This window comes from Elephas maximus, chromosome 4 (assembly GCF_024166365.1).
Source record: "Elephas maximus indicus isolate mEleMax1 chromosome 4, mEleMax1 primary haplotype, whole genome shotgun sequence".
In the NCBI taxonomy this organism is placed as follows: domain Eukaryota; kingdom Metazoa; phylum Chordata; class Mammalia; order Proboscidea; family Elephantidae; genus Elephas; species Elephas maximus.
The window spans coordinates 161,663,136-161,680,824 of record NC_064822.1 but is presented as its reverse complement, the minus strand read 5'-3'; the positions used below and the strand labels follow the sequence as shown (position 1 = coordinate 161,680,824).

Genomic DNA, 17,689 nt, shown 5'->3' with positions numbered 1-17,689 from the left:
GAGGTGCTCCTGAGATTGTCCAGCCTGCCCTAGTTTCTCAAGTTACCTCTTTGAGCTATCCCAGGAGTCACTGTTTCTGAGTCACTTACTCGGCAGCCCTTAGTCACTGGGCAGTTTTGCTTTGCTAGAAATGGCTGACTTAAGAGCACATGTGCTCATTCTGACCCATAACTGAGCCCTCAGCCCACCCCTCTGTGGTTGCAAACATGGTAGCACCAGCTTAAAAAAGAAAAAAAATAGTAGTTGAGTCAACTCTGACTATGGTGACTCCATGTGTAACTGTATTCCATAGGGTTTTCAATTGCTGATTTTTCAAAAGTAGACTGCCAGGCCTTTCTTCTAAGGCACCTCTGGGTGAACTCAAACCACTAACCTTTTGGTTTAGCAGCAGAGCACATTAACCGTTTATACCACCCAGGGACTCCTACCACCAACTGACAAGCTTAACTTGCCATGAAATCCCTGAACCACAATCTGGAAAAGCCATGCAGAGGGAAATGGCAAAGAGCTGCTTTGCAGACCTCAAACTTCTCCATGTCCCTCAACTGCCATCATGATCAGGGACAATGGAGCATTTCCCTAGTGACAGTTCTGCAGGGGAACAGCCATGACTTTTACTTAAGAGCATGGCCTCTGGAAGCAGACTCACTGGGCTCAAATCCATTCCTACCACCTATTTGTTGTGTGATCCTGGACAAGGTTACCTTACCTCTGTGCCTCATTTTACTTAGCTATAAAAGGGGAGTGTAATAGTAGCTACTTCATAGGGTTGCTATGAAAGATATATAAGGGGATGTGTGTAAAGTGCTGAAAATAGTGCCTGGCACATATGCAGAGCTACAATAATGCTGATGCTGATGACAAGAACGCTAATGATTACAGTGGCTGGAAGAATAAGTGTTCTGACCCATACTCTGGAGGCACAAAGCTCAATGATAACAGTACTTACCAGTTGTAGCTCACTGATCACGGCCATTATTCCATTAAATCCTTTCAACAATCCTTTTCCCAGAGGTGGGCACAGGCTCAGAGAACAATTTCCCACAGCCACACTTCCACTAAGGGGTCTAGCCTGGCATTGAATTCTGGCCCGTGACCTGACAGCCAATGCCCTTAACCTCTTCTGCTGCTAAATTGCATCCATGTTTTCAAAGGGAAACAGCAACTGGTACCTACTTTGTCACTCAATGTATATTTAAAGGGAGCCCCTGGATGGTGCAAACAGTTAATGTGCTCAGCTGCTAACCAAAGGGTTGGCGGTTCGAGTCCACCAAGGGATGCCTCGGAAGAAAGGCCTGGCAATTTGCTTCCAAAAAATCAGCCATAGATAACTCTACGGAGCACAGTTCTACTCCAACACACACAGGGTTGCCAAGAGTTGGAGTTGACTTGATGGCAACTGTATTTTTTGTTTTTACTTTGTCTTTGCCCTGCAACTGCCATCTGGGCAACAAAGGGCATGTGAGTATTTTACTTAAAGGAAGAGTCTACTTTATCGTTAGAATTAATAGCAACGAAGACTTTCTTCCTCCGTGAGTTTGTTTTACCCCCACGCGATGTGGACCTGGGTTTTCTCAGAGTAGCACTGTTTTTAGTACAGCATCTCTTCCTCAGTGTTTGGTGTGACCCTTTCATTTCTTATTAATGACTCACAGAACAAGCCCAGCTCCACAATGACAACAGCAATGGCGCTATCAGTTAACATCTGTTTTCTTGTTAAAACAAATGGCTACTTACTAAGTGCCCACAGAGAGGACTCCACCATAAAGATTTCACAAAGCCCAAATGCCTTCGGAAATGTAAACTGACCAGCTCAAGTTTCCCTAGGAAATAATGGTTTCGATCTGCTTTAACAGCCAATGTGCACGTTACATCTTTCGATCACCTTAGGCTACTCAAAGCAAGAAAGCAATCAAGCATCTTTCTGTAACCAAGATAAGCAAACCTTTACTCTTATGAACACTTTGATCTGAGGATGGCAAAGTAATTTCCTCTCACATTTACACAGACTGTGGGACATGAGTCGTCCCTGGGTGATGCAAATGATTACCATGCTCAGCTGCTAATGGAAAGGTTGGCAGTTTGAGTCCATCCAGGAGCCTGGTGATCTACTTCTGAAAAATAGCCATTGAAAACCCTATGGAGATCAAGGACCCAACAGACAGGTCCTGATCAAAAAGAGGAAAAACATGGAATAGAACTTCTAACTCATATGGAAACCAGACTTACTGGATCTACTGAGACTGGGGAAATCCCCGAATCTAATGCCCACAAATAGTCTTTAAACCTTGAACTGAGACTATCCCATGAAGCCATCATTAAACTAAACAATGGTTTAGCCTGATTAATAAAGAAGGTTTGCTGAGAGCATAGAGCTCTTATGGTTATCTATATGAGTGAAAACTGACAACTGTTAATCTAAAGCACAGATGGGAACTTTAAGGGGCAGAGAGCTTAAATTAATGGTGATGAAACAATATGGGTAGAGACAGTGAGAATGTTGACACAACATAAAGTATGTATCCAATGTTATTGAACTGTTCATGTAGAAATCGTGAATGGACGTATGTCTGGTTGTATACATAGCCACCAAATATACAATATATGTATTTAAAAAACCCTGTGGAGCACAATTCTACTCTGACACATACTCCTCACCAGGAGTCACAGCTGACTCGATAGTCACTGGTGTAGATCATGACTCCTAGGGATTATCTTTTAAAGGATTGGAAGGTAGTAGTTTGGGTTGCTCTTTCTTCCTTTTTGCTAAACTGGGATGACAGGGCTGGCTCTTACCTGTGCAGTGAAGAAGGCTGGGGTGAGGGATCCCGAGGGCAAGGCTGGGCTGTTAAGGGCGATGGATCCAATGTCGGTGCCAGAGAGCACCAGTGGGGGTGCAGAGATTTCCAAGCCTTTGGGTTTTTTGGCCTTTGGGGGGAGAGACAGCGACTTGGTCTTGGAGCCCGATGACAGGTTCAAAGGCTCCAGGGAATCCGAGTCATGGCAGGTGGCCTCCAGGAAGAGGCTTCTGTGTTCAGAAGGGAGGGGTGAGTTGGGGGATAGGGATGGGGACCGCGATGAGGAGGGTGACGCGGAGGAAACGCTGGCAGCATTTGGCAACATTAAGGAGGAGATCTTGGCTGAGACGGACGAGGCCAGGTAGGCAGATGCAGCTGCGGCCTCGGACGTGGAGGGCAGGGACACCACAGGCCTGGTGACATGCTTGTTGGTTTTATTAGCCACAAACCTGATGACAGTCCTGACTTCTTCCACGGGAGGACTGCCTTCAGGCTGCTCCTCCAGCTTCTCTGTCTTGATTGCCTTGAAAGAATCTGGTGGGTTCTGTAGGGAGTTGATGGTGAAGGATGAGTACAGGCCTGAGTGGATATATTCATTGCGGCTCGTGCTTTTGAGGGCCGACAGGCTGTGTTTGTGCGCCTCGCGGCCCTCGGGCGGCACCTTACAGTCTCTGTCCTGCAGCAAAAGGCTCTCCCGGCTGATCTCCACTGCGTGTGGATCCATCTTCAGTATCTCTGGGAAAGAGACAAACTTGTACACAAACTTCTGCCCAATCACCTTCTTGATGATGTTCTGTGAATACAAAAGTGAACAATTACAATATTAGTACACCAGGGAAACTGAGTAACAGAGTCAGAGTGGTGAATTTTGCTGGCAGATGCACCAACATATTCCTGATTTATACATCTTTGCTAAAGTATCATGGAAAAAGGAATAAGAGACAGAAGAATTGAGTTTTCATTTTGGCTTTACCAATTACATACCAGCGGTGTGGTCTTTGGCAAACTGAGTGTCATTTTCAGTTTCCTTATCTGTAAAGGGGAGCCTTGGCAGCACAGTGGTTAAGCGTTTGGCTGCTAACCAAAAGGTCAGCAGTTCGAATCCACCAGCTGCTCCTTGGAAACCCTATGAGGTAGTTCTACTCTGTCCTATAGGGCTGCTATAAGTCAGAATTGACTCGAAGGCAATGGGCTGTTTGTTGTTATCTGTAAACGGAGTCCCTGGGTGGTACAAACGGTTAACGTGCTTGGTTGCTAACAGAAAGGTTGGAGGTTTGCATCTATCCAGAGGTGCCTTGGAAGAAAGGCCTGCGATCTAGTTCCAAAAGATTCCAACCTTGAAAACCCTATAGAGCACAGTCTACTCTGACACACATGGGGTCACCATGAGTCAGAATTGACTGGATGGCAACTGGTTTTTCACTGATAAGGTGAGGATTATCATACCTATACCTATACGTATACTAAGAGTTGCCATTTCTTAAGCACTTACTCTGTGGTTGGCATTATCCGTACATTATCTCATATAATCTGTACTACTAAATCTGTAAGCCTAAAAGGAAGGTGCTATTATTCCCACTTTAAGAATTAGGAAAATAAGCTCAGAGAGCTTAAATAACACACACAGCCATATGGTAAGTAAGTGATAAAGGCAGTCTTTCCTTAATCATAATACAGAATTCTCTTACCCACCCCTGGGAGTTGTGAGAATTCAGGGCAATAATAATGTGAAAGTATTCTGTAAGCTGGAAAGCATTATAGAAATGTAAGTTATTATCACCAAGCACCACAACATTTTCTTAAATCATGTAACCATTTTTTTCTTTTTTAATTTTCTGCCAAGAAAGTCATTGGAGGAAAAGCAACTTGTCTGCTTGGATACTGACGGCATTAATATGGTATTTTAAGTTGCTGGAATCCACTTCTGGCTCTTCAATTTGTGGCTCTGGTCCTCAAACATGAGGATGTAAATGAAAAACAATCATCATTGCTACGGCTTCCACACCCCTTTGGGAGGACAGACTTTATCTGAAAGGCTGTAGTGTTCTTGACGTTTATTAGATTGATACTATCAAATACTATCTACCAAATACGTGCTGTGGGCCTCACCCTATGCTTGACTTTCTGATCTAGGAGCTTAAGGGAGACAAATGGCTTCCCAGAAGCACAAAGAACTAGCGCCATCCTGTGGGAATAGGTCCTAGGATGTTTCCTTATACACAGTTTCTCTAAAACTTGGTATGAACCAGGGTTAAAAAAAAAAAAAATCATTTGCAGGAGAAGAATTTTAGAAACAGCATTTATTGAGCACTTCTCTACTGGGCCATTTATGCAAGCTATCTCATTTAATCCTCACTAACTCTCTTGTAGGGTGGGAGGAAGCATCCTTGAGACCTAAACAATCTCAGAAAGAGGGGGGCCACTTGCCCAAGATCCACAGATCTACCAGTTGATTCTAAAGACTAAGCTTTTTCACATCTCCACATGTGAATTCTGGGAGGGAGACAATCAAAGAGCACCCAAGTAGACACAAAATTGAATCAAATGTTGGTCTTCCTTTTGTGATCACAGTTTGGTGCATAAATATATTGTGTTTTTGCCTGGCCCTTGTTACATTAAAAACCAGTTGCCATTGAGTCGATTTCCCAACTCATGGTGACCCCATGTGTATCCGAATAGAACTGTACTCCATAGGGTTTTCAATGGCTGATTTTTTTGGAAGTAGATCACCAGGCCTTTCTTCCGAGGCATCTCTTGGTGGACTCGAATATCCAGCCTTTTGGTTAGCAGACACATGCATTAACTGTATGCACCACCCAGGGATTCCCTTGTTACATTACACATTCCGATTTGCCTTCTCCCCCAAGTGAATCATTGAATCCCAGATGTGAATTTATCCTGTGGTTGGGAGGGAAGGGTACATTTACCAGGTCACTGAGATTTTCAAGGAGGAATTCCTCAGGGCAGCCATCTAAGGTGGGGACACACAAGGGCCCCATTCAGCAGAAGAAACCCCAATAATTCAACTCCCAGAGAAACCATGCTCAGCACCAGTATGCAGGAGCCACCAGGGGACACGTTACATTCGGTAATGAACAGTCCCATTGCCCAGCAGCCTTGAGCTCTGGCCTTCAGTATAACCCCCTGAGTCCTACTTACTCCATCTGACCTCATTCTCACATTCACACAAGCAAAACTGAAAGCCACTTACAAACCTTCAGAGAAATTTGTGAACCTTCAAAGTTTCTACCTGGTGTAGCACCAGGCCTGGGTAGAGAGCATGCTTGGAAAAATCGGCTCCCCAGCAGGAAAACATTATAGGTGTTGTTGGACCCAACCTGACCCCAGTCAGTTCCTATTAAAAAGAAAGTATGTTTAGGACAAACAGGCTACATGAGCCATGGCCTCATCTACCTTGAGGCCAGAAGAGCTAGATGGTGCCCGGCTACCGCTACTGACCGTTCTAATCAGGGCCACAATAGATGGACACTGATAGAATGGGAGAAAAATGTGGAGCTGAACCTCAAATTTACCAAAAAAGAAAAAGAAAGAAAGACAAGAAACCAGACCTACTGGACTGGTTGAGACTGGAGGACTCTCCAAGACTATGCCCTGAGATATTCTTCAAACCTTGAACCAAAACTAACCCCGGAGGTCACCTTGTAGCTAAATAACAGACTGGATCACAAAATAATGAACTGAACATTACCCATAAGTATTGTGCTCCTTTAAAAAATTACCTGTATGAGACCAAATGGTCAACAGTTACTTTAAAACAAAGATGAGAATGCAAGGGTGCAGGGAGACTAGATAAATGGAAACAGAACAACCAGAATGGAAATAATGAGAATGCTCATGCATTGTGAAGAATGTAAACAATGTCACTGAATGACTTGTGTATACATTAGTGAATGGGAACCTAAAGTGCTGTGTAAACCTCCGCTGAAAACGCAATAAAATATTATTAAAAAAAAAAAGTATGCTTGTTTGCTCTGTTCATTCTTCCTCTGTTAAAATTCTAAAGTATTTTTGCTTTTAGCTCATAAAAGGGGAAACTTTATTTTATCCTCAACCAGTTTGAATACTGATCTAAACTGAGTGAATTTTTAGATTCCAAATAATGCCACAGAAGAAAAGAAGAAAAAGAAACCATATGGTCAGAATCATTTCTTCTGGCCAGTCTTCATAAACTAACTCTAAACAAACAAACAAAAAAAACTTTAATTTTTTTTTTATGGCTATTCAGAATATAATGTTTGCACAGGGATTACACTCATGAGAGAACCAAGAAGTATTGTGGGGCTATGAAAAAAAAAAGCCTCTTCTCAAAAAATGGTTGGGAATTGAAAGGCAATCTCAGGTAGAGATTGTTAAAAAGAACATGATGTACAACTTACATGTCCATCAACTGGTAAATGAATAAATAAAAGGCGGTATATCATACACAATAGTATGATACTATTCACCCATAAAAAGGAATGAAGTACTGAAACATTATGTAACATGGATGAACCTGAAAACATTATGCTAAGTGAAGGTAGTCCAACAGAAAAAGCCACATATTGTATGATTCCATTTATATGAAATGTCCAGAATAGACAAATCTATAGAAACATAAAATAGATTAGTCATATGCTAGGGTTCAGGGTTGGGATAGGAGGTTGGGGGTGGGTAACAGCTAATGGGTATCGGGTTTCTTTTTGAGGGGCAATAAAAATATTTTAAAATTGTGGTGATCTATACTGAAAACCATTGAACTGTACACTTGAAATGGCTGAACTGTATGATACATGATTTATATCTCAATAAAGGTATTTAAAAACATGAATAATCAAGTATTTGACATGTTTAAATAGAAGACAGTGGGAACTTTCTGGAAGGCAATTGCTATAACATGTTAAACCCTTCTCTGAGTACAATAAAAGATACAACAACAAGGACACTGAATAGTAGCTCAGCAAGAAGGGCCCTTCTGCGTAGGCCGAGTCTCCAGAACACCAAGAGAGCTTCTAGGAAAGGTCACATAATGACTGGGTTAGACAGAATTTAATAAGCTCACCCAAAGGAGGAAGTTACTGTCTTTAGGAAGAACTAGGGCAGGTCTTGCTTCTCTAGAGACCAACTGGAAGGATGGATTAAATCTGGCTACCAAGACAATAAGGAACCCTCGTGGCATGATGGTTAAGTGCTCAGCTGCTAACTAAAAGGTTGGAGGCTCAAACCCATCCAGCTGCTCTTCTGGAAAAAGACCTGGCGATCTGCTTCCATAAAGATTACAGCCAAGAAAACGCCATGGGGCAGTTCTATACTGTCAAATGGGATCGCTATGAGTAGGAATCAACTGGACAGCATACACTGCCACCACCAAGACAATCTGAAACCTCTGTAAGGGCTAGAGGCTGGGAATGGAATAAGCAAGAAGAGGGTAGGGTGTGACAGAGTAAGTAGCTCAGAGTGAGGCAGCCCTGCGTGGCTGAGAGCCCAATTCCACATGGGGTTATCTGTTCACATGAGGGCAGCTGGTAAGGAAAGCCTCCCCACCCCCGCCAGGTTGCCCACAGCTGGACAAACAGGCAGCTAGGTGGGCTCAAAGGTGGTGTGCACTTCTTCTAGGGCATACCCGAGGAGCATACTTATGGCATGTATGTTTGAAGATCTCTCTGTAGTCTCCAAAGGGAAGTTTCCTTCCAAGAGTTTCCCCCTTCTAAGAATTTGTGAGGGGTTTGCTGAGAAAACTGACAGTGTAAGGGAATACTAATATGTAGTATTTGTTGCACACATATTATCTGTCAGGCTCTGTACCCGTGAACTTGACACCCATCAACTCATTTAACTCTCTAAGAGGTTGGAACTATTATTATTCCCATTTTAGGGATGAGCAAACTGAGGTCCGGGGAGCGTAAGTTACCCAGGGTCATAATCTAGCACTAAGGAAAGCTGGATGTCTCCCAGGCAGTCTGACTCCAGAGCTCTTGGCCACTTTGGAGGGTGGGTACAGGAACTTGGGCTAACCTGGACAGCCCAGAACATGGAGGCCCTTTTGGCAGGGGCTTTTATTATGACAAGTGATGAGGACATTTAGAAAAAGTCCGATTTCACCCCTTCATTCCCAGACGCACAAGTATTTGTTACTTACAGTTGCCTGGTAACCTGAGAGATGCTTGTCTGTGTCCAGAGGAGCTAAATGACTCTCCAGAGTGGTTTTAGAGAGACAGTTGCACACATCTGCTTCCCTTTACATACAGTAGACCAGCCTCTTCATTTGTAATTTCCCGTTAAATGCATATTTACAACAAAGGGCTGACCTCTTCACCCAGCATTCCATGGGAGGTTACAGGGAGCAAGGACAGGACTGACTTTGGTGAGGAGGGGCAAGCAGCAGCCATCTAAACACACACCAAGTAGTGCTTCCAGAAGTGGAATACCAGGTACTGAAATTAACTCCACCGTCACCACATACATCCAGGTCAGAGTTTTCAGAGTGCAAGGGCCTGAGGGGCCGGCAGCCCTTTGGGGGCAGGGTATGTGCAGACTCACTGAAGGGTCCCTTCTCAACTCACTGGCCACCATTGGCCACTGAAGGCATATCTGCTGATCCTGTAGGAGTGTCCCTCAGTTATCTCACCCTAATGTGCTAGTGAACACTAAGACAGCAAGTCATATTTCTACTTCCTTTGGTTATATATGCTGCCCTAAAGGTCCCTGGGTGACACAAATGGTTTGCACTCATATACTAACCTCAAGGTTGGCAGTTCAACCCACCCAGTGGCACTGTGGAACAAAGGTCTGGCGATCTGCTTCTGTAAAGATTACAGCCAAGAAAACCCTACAATTCTACTCTGTAACACATGGGGTCTCCATGCTTCGGAATCAACTCAACGGCAACAGGTTTGGTTTGTTTGTTTTTTAATATGCTGCCCTGGCAGGTTATAGACTCATCTACAAAAATTGGCATGTCCATGGGTATATTTCAAGATGAATACACAGAGTCAGCTCTGCCTTCTAGTTACTTTCGAAGAAAACAGAGCCATATTCAAATAACCCCAAATAGTGGATAAATCAGAAATACCTCTATTAAGTATTACGATTTTTAAAAATTATATAAGGTGCTAGGTAATGTAGAAATCCTTGCTGAGCTCAATTTACCTTCTTAATGATGACATTATTAGGATAACATGAAGATAAGTTAACAAAATGACTGCTGAATGTTCCCTAGGGAGAAATGACCCAGGTTCAAAGGCAGAGGTTTAACCCCAGCATGGGACGGAGTATTTCGTCGTGCATGGGGTCACTATGAGTCATGACCTACTTGACGGCACCTAATGACAACAAGTCTCCCGGTTGGTGAAACCTCTAGTTATAAATTTCACACATAGATCTGCATGTATGGAATTCGGGTGCTTTTCTGCTTGCATGTTTAAACTGAAATAAATCTTCAAGGCCATATGTAAACCCCTCACACCTCCCATGAGCGTTTAATAAACTGTAATTTCATTTATCCAGTCAGCCATTTGCTCAGCAAATCTCTGCTGCATATGCCCACTTTGGTCTGGCACCCAATTCTGATCCATCTGGTTTTCATGTGTTCAGGCTTGTTACCCAGCCTCTTCTCTCTACTCCCCAGGGACTGCTCCTGGTCCTAGGAGCGATCAGATCTACTGTGGGTGCCCCAAGGTGATGATTCTGGCTCCTTTGATTCTCCGTTTGAGGGCTCCCAGAAACTGCAGGACCCCCTCCACCCCGGATTTTGCAACTTTCCTCCCTTATTCTCAAAATCGAGAAATGTCGCAGCTCACCAAGAAAGAAAGGTTGTGCAAAAGATTCTCCCTAAGAAATAACATAAGCCACCATCAAGTCAGTTCTGACTCATGGTGACCCCATGTGTGTCAGAGTAGAACTGTGCTCCATGGGATTTTCAATCATTGATTTTTCAGAAAGAGATTGCCAAGCCTTTCTTCCAAGGTACTTCTGAGTGGACTTGAACCTCCAGTCTTTTGGTTAACAATCTAGCGTGTTAACAGCCACTCTCCTAACAAATAGCCTGGACTTTTTCTTAATCCCATCACTGGCAGCAGGGCTGGGTAAGGAGGACAGAATACGAGAGGACCTTTACAATAAATACTGTTTGATCCTATCACAAGGGCTGTTAAAAGGAGGGGCTCCAGAGTCACTGCTGAATTCAAATGCCAGTCCCATCTCTTACTAGCTACGTGCCTCAGTTTCCTCATTTATAAAATGGGGACAGATGGCACTGAATGAGATAATCCACATAAAGCTTACAATCGAATGCCGATGCATCCACACATGATAAGCACACAATATATGCCAGATATTAGCATTATCATCATCATTTTAATACTCCCCATTTAAGCAAAAACAAAACAAACAAAAATACCACCCTGTGTCAGCTCCAATGACAATATAACAGTCACAAACTAAACCTCTTAGAAGGCTCAGATTCTACTGGCTTTAACCAAAGTTTTGGGTAGCGTGTTCAGTTGTAAAGCAGACAGAATTCCATCTGGTTTGCATATCTCAATCAAGCAGGGAAAATATGATGTTTTATTTAGTTGGGTTCAGACAAGAAAGAGATGCAAGCATATCATGCCTAACATGGTCAGCACTTGACGTTGACTGTGAAGAAAACCTCACACAATCCAATCAATGGGGGAAGTGGGGGATGGGGGAAGAAGTGCTCAGCCTGCAGGGAGCGGCAGATGTGAACAACTGCTGAATCCCAGGGTTCCACTTAGATTGCGATCGCAGCCCACAACAGAGACACTCATTGCACATCAGACCCTATAAGGTGCTGCAGACAATAACCAGACACCCCAGCTGATCTCAACTGTTCACAGATGCATCTCAGAGCAAGGAACGTGCTGCCCAGTTTTGTGGTGTCTGCTCTGGCCGAAGTCTCTGATCGGGGCTCCTGGGTGAGGGTGATGGGGAGCTGGTGGTCCTTGGTGCCTGTCACCAACATCTCTGGGGCAGGCGAACCAGGAGCTGCAAGTTCAAGTCTGAGTAGACATACTGGACAATGGGTTTATTTTTGGCATGTTCATCACATCATTGGTAGATACCCTGCCTAAAAGGAACCAGTGGAGAGGAAGGACAAAAGGGAAGAGGTGAGCATTTATGAGGACCTACCACACGCTGTGAGGCATTGGTGGTTCAGCGGTATGCAGGACATCCGGGTTTAATTCTCAGCCAACGCACCGCATGCACGACCACTACCTGACTGTTAGTGGAAGCCTGCGTGTTGCTATGACGCTGAACAGGTTTCAGTGGAGCTTCCAGACTAAAATGGACTAAGAAGAAAGGCCTGGCAATCTACTTGCAGAAAATCAGCCAGTAAAAACCCTATGGATCATAAGTATCTGACCTACAACTGATCATGGTGATGGCGGAGGACCAGGCATTGTTTCTGTTCTGATGTGCACGTGGTGACCATGAGTCAGCGGGGGGGGGGGGGGGGGGGGGGCGGGGGCCGCCTGATGACAGCTAACAACAATGACAACAACCGCCTTGGCAAGATGGGTCTGTAATACTCATTTTAAAGATGAAGAAGTTGAGGCTCTAGGTTAAACAGAAAGGTTCTTGCCGATTTTTGACCAGATACGGATGCATTAAGTATTGGGAAAGCCATACAATGAAATATCATGTAGCCATTTAAGAGGACAGTACATTGTTAATGTCTTTCAATGTCTTTAAAATATACATTGGAAATAAAAATAAAATAAAATATACATTGGGTAAAAAAGGCAGCATGCAAGAGATGATACCATTAGTTTAATGAAACAATTGTATGCATTTAAATAAGCAGAGAAAGACAGGGAAAAAAAATCTCAACAGCAGTAAAATAATGTCTAACAACAGTTTGTTTTTTTTTTTACAGTAGGATTACCAATGATTTTCTATTTCTTTTTGCTTATCTGTATTTTCATATTTTAAAATAATATGAATTTAATATGTGTTACTTGCTAAATTAAAGCTTTTATTTTTATTTTTTAAGAGTAAGGAACAGGCTCTAAGAAGCTTAATAGGCCAAAACGACACTGGTGAAGCTGAGGTTCGAACCCGATCTATCTAAAGCCTTTTTTTTTCCCACCGCACCCTTTCCCAGAAAGCAGCTGCATTCAGCCTGGAGGCCACTTCTAAAGTTAATCCGCTAGGACCGGGGCGCTCTGCATACCAGAGTAACAGTGGGGTTAACTGCAGAGTGCCTGGGAAAACCAGCTTCCTAGCTGAAGAAGCATGGTCCTTGCTCAAGAGTGGTTATTTCTAGTTCCTTGTGATGAAGAGCCCAACCTTCCCTAAGGCCTGCTCTTTAACTGGAAATAGAACTGCCTCTGTCCACCCCACAGGGTAGATGAGCTGCCTGCTCTGATGGGACATGCTGGCATAAGGAACGGGGGTGGGGTAGGGGTGGGGGTAGAGCATAGTGCTCCCAATGCAGCACACTGGGTATCAGAGGCCCACTTCTAAGCCACATGACATCCAAGAGTTGAGGGTGATGGGAAAAATGACAGGAAGCTAATATCCACAATACACAGCCCAGTTATGCACCCCCACCGCCCCCCCAGCAGCAAGAATGCTTGCAGGGAGCACAGAGGACCTGGCCCGCAGGCCCGGGTGCCCACAGGCCTGCGCAGAGCAGCAGCTCACACGAGGACCAGTCGAGCCTTGGCAGCCAGATGCTACAACGGAGCCATCTCTCGGGTGGACATACCTGGGTTTGAATCTCAACTTCTCTACGTATTATATGACCTTAAGAAAGTTATATTAACTTCCCTTTGCTCACCTCTAAAATGGGAATAAAAATATCCCACAGGGTTGTTTTTTCTAAAGGGTCCATATATGTAAGTGTCCTAATCACATCATGGAGCCATGGTGGTGCAGAGGTTAACAGCTCCGCTGCTAACCAAAAGACAGCAGTTCAAATCCATCAGCCACTCCTTGGAAACCCTATGGGGCAGTTCTACTCTGTCATATAGGGTCAATCATGGTGTTGTTGTTAGCTGCCGTCAAGTTGGCCCTGGCTCATGGTGACCCCCAACCACAGGAGAACGATATGTTGCCCAGTGCTGTGCCATCCTCTGACCAGGTGTGGATTAGACAATATTCTGTTGTGATTCATAGGGTTTTCACTGTCTGATTTTTGGAAGGTGATCGCCAGGACTTTCTTCCTCATCCATTTTAGTCTGCACACTCTGATAAAAACTGTTTAGCATCACAGCAACGCACAGACCTCCACTGACAGATGGGCGGTAGCTGTGCATGAGGAGCACTGGCTGGGAATGGAACCCAGATCTCCCACATGGAAGGTGAGAATTCTACCAACGCTACAAATCATGTTGTTGTTGTTAGGTGCCGCCAAGTCGCTTCCAACTCATAGTGACCCTGTGTACAACAGAACGGAACACTGCCCAGTCCTGCACTATCCTCACAACAGTTGTTATGCCTACCAATTATAAAGATTCTCAAAACACGTCCTCTCCTGCAGTGGAATTTTGCGTAGTCAGCAATGATCTAATTGTAGAGAATGCTTGTTACATCACACTGTCTTTTCACTTTAGTCAGCCTTCAAGTAATCAAATTCCTTATATGGGTACCTCGCTTTACAGTTTGCAGAGAGCTTATGCATTATCTCACCTTGTGAGGCAGGCAGAGGTCCTGATACCCATTTTACAGATGAGGGTGCCAAGACTCCAAGCTGAATTCACCCAACTTGTAAGTAGCAGGAGCCCTGGTAGCACACTTGTTAAAAGCTTGTCTGCTTACCAAAAGATCGGCAGTTCTAATGCACCAACCGCTCTTTGGAGACCTTAGGGGGCAGTTCTACTCTGTCCTGTAGGGTCACTAGGAGTCAGAATCGACTCGACAGAAATGGGTTTGGTTTGCTTTGGATTTAGTAAATAGCAGAGGCCAGTCTCCAGGCCACCGGCTTCCTGGCCAACACCCTTTCTTCAGTGCTTTGTTTGGGTTTCCTTCCAGACCATGTCTGACTCATTCCTTCCTGACACAAAACCTGAACTGTCCTCTCGCCAAAGTTAGAACAAGTAATCCCTGTAGGAGTCATGCTCAACGTTCCTTCTCTTTAACAAGCAAACACTATTTCAACAAATATTTAATAGACACTTTCCTATGGAAGGCTCCACGCTACGCTCTGAGGAACAAAAAACTAAGCAAATCCAACCTGTGTCCTTGAAGTGTCCGACTGTGCTGCTGGGATGGGCAGCGGCTGACCCTGAGTCCTCTTGTTCTCTGCCACCTGAACTGAAGGAGACTCAGAGCCGTTGGTTGGCTGCGGTGGGCTCTGCCATGGATTTGGCTTAGGCATGTTCACCTCACATCTGCCATCCTCAGGATCATCTGTGAAAGGGCTTCTTGGACATGAGAACTTGAGGTGGCTCTAACTGGGGCATCCTTTCTCCCCTATAGAGAGCCGGGTGGTGTCCCCCCAAAACTCATGTCCACCCGGGACCTCAGAATGTGACCTTATTTGGAAATAGGATCTGTCTTAGTCATCTAGTGCTGCTATAACAGAAATACAAGTAGATGGCTTTAACAAACAAGTTTATTCTCTCACAGTCTAGTAGGCTAGAAGTCCAAATTCAGGATGCCAGCTCTAGGGGAAGGCTTTCTCTCTCTGTAGGCTCTGGAAGAAGGTCCTTGCCATCAACCTTCCCCTGGTCTAGGAGCTTCTCTGTGCAGGAAACTCAGGTCCAAAGGACATGATCTGCTCCCGGTGCTGTATTCTTGGTGGTATGAGGTCCCCATGTCTTTCTGCTCACTTTTTTCTCGAAAGAGATTAGCTTAAAACACAATCTAATCTTATAGATTGAGTACTGCCTCATTAACAAAGCTGCCACTAATCCCATCTCATTAACATCATAGAGACAGGATTTACAACACATAGGAAAATCACATCAGATGACAAAATGGTGGACAACCACACAATACTGGGAATCATGACCTAGCCAAATTCATACACATATTTTTTGGGGACACAATTCAACCCATGACATGCTGCCACAAGCCAAGGAACACCAAGAATTCCCAGGAGCCACTGGGTAGCACAAACTGTTAAGCACTCTGCTACCAATCAAAAGGCTGGCAGTTTGAATCCACCCAGAGGGACCTCGGAAGACAGTCCTGACAATCAGCTTCCAAAAGGTCACAGTCATTGAAAAACCCTATCCGGACACACATGCAGTCACCATGAGTTGGAATCGACTCAATGGCAGCTGGTTTGGTTTTTTTGGTACCAAAAGCTAGAAGACAAAGGAAGGATCCTCCTCCAGGGGCTTCAGAGGGAGCACAGCCCTGATGACATCTTGATTTTGAACTCCCAGCCTCCAAGAATTGTGAGAGACTGAATTTCTGCTGTTTGAAGCCACCAAGTTTGTGGTAATTTGTTGTAGCAGTTATACATAAGGGTGCCATGAGCTGGAGCCAACTCGGTGGCAACTAACAGCAACAACAAAGGTACTCATACACTGCCCATCTTAACGTCAACTCTGTCCAGCGGGTCAGGGCAGGCTCTGGAATCTGCATTCTCCCCTGGGGTGCAGAGGCTGTCCTTCACGCTGTTGCTGTGTTGTCGTAATGCCCTGGGGTAGGTGAAGCCGGCCCGTCCTTTTCCTAAAGCTGAAGTGTGGAGCGTGTACACTCGCACGCACACACACACCCACTCTCACCCAGTTTCAAGTCTCTGAGAATAATGTGCTGCCAGGAAATGGTTCTAACTCTGGCTCTGAATTGGCTGACTCCCAAGGGAGGTTTACTTGTGGTTTGCGCTGAGATTTCTTTATTCTCAGACACTGGTGAGCTGCAGTGTGAACTGTCTCACCAAATTTAGCTGGTCGGAACCCGGAGGCTCCTCACTCTTGCTTCCTTGAGCAACTGCGGTATCTTGAGGGCGCTGCAGATGAGAAGCCCCATCTTGCTGGCCCGGCAGCCACACTAACCCGGGAGGCTCAGATTGGACTTTCCACCCCCCTCCTTGGCTAGCTGCTGCTTCTTACTGGACCTGGAGTCCTGTCTCCCTCTTGGCTCTCTTTAAACACTCAAGGGCTATTTTTTATTCAAAGAGCTCTGGAGTGTTCATAAAATAAAATGTAAAAGTGTTCCCCAAATACAAATCTTCTCCTATTTCCCCTGCTGGGTGGGGGAGTTGCTAAGGATGACGACCTTACTTCCAGGGGCCACCTGTCGTGCTGCCAGATGGTGCGGGGGAGTCAGGAGCCAGGTGGTCTGGGAGTGTGATCTCCTCCTGGCTTTACCATCAAAAAAAAAAAAAAACCACAAAATCAATGCACTTGAAAAATCACCTCACCTCCTGGGTCCTTGGTTTACTCTCCTGCCAGAGGAGGGGAAGGTAGGACAAGATGGTTTCTTAAGTTCTCTCCAGGGCAGATATTCCAAGATGACATTCTTCCTTCATTTCTACGTAGGAGTGTATCTATCTGCTTTTTATTCACTCACCCGACTTTCATTATGCACCACCATACCCCGGCACTGCAGAGAACAGTGCTGGAAACAGTAAGAAAAACCAACACCAGGTCCAGTACTGTAGGCCTGGTGACAGCAGGAGAAACAAAGTCTCAGCTGTGAGGGGACACAGAGCAGGGAATAGTTGCCATGTTAAGGCCCAGACAGAGGACACTGGCAGGGAAATCAGCTGGAGGAGGTGAAATGGGAGTTGAGTTTGAAGAATGACCTGGAATGGGCCAGCCAGGAAACGCAGAGGGCCAGGAGCTGAGTGTCCAGGGAATGACAAGGTTTGAGTAGATGTTGAGTGAGGGTGGTGGGACCTAGAGGGTGCAGGAGAGGCACTGGGAGGACCAGATGGTGAAGGGAGTTTGAGGTCTTTCCTGGAGGCTCAGACA

At 45.0% G+C, this 17,689-nt stretch overlaps 1 protein-coding gene across 1 annotated transcript in view; it reads right to left on the bottom strand.

The window, feature by feature from the left end:
* Positions 1-17,689, bottom strand: part of ELK3 (ETS transcription factor ELK3) — an 82,515-nt gene that overhangs the window by 17,209 nt on the left and 47,617 nt on the right. Inside the window, exon 3 of the mRNA XM_049884119.1 lies at positions 2,797-3,591. Coding sequence (XP_049740076.1) covers positions 2,797-3,591 — 795 coding nt within the window. The remainder of the gene's footprint in view (positions 1-2,796; positions 3,592-17,689) is intronic.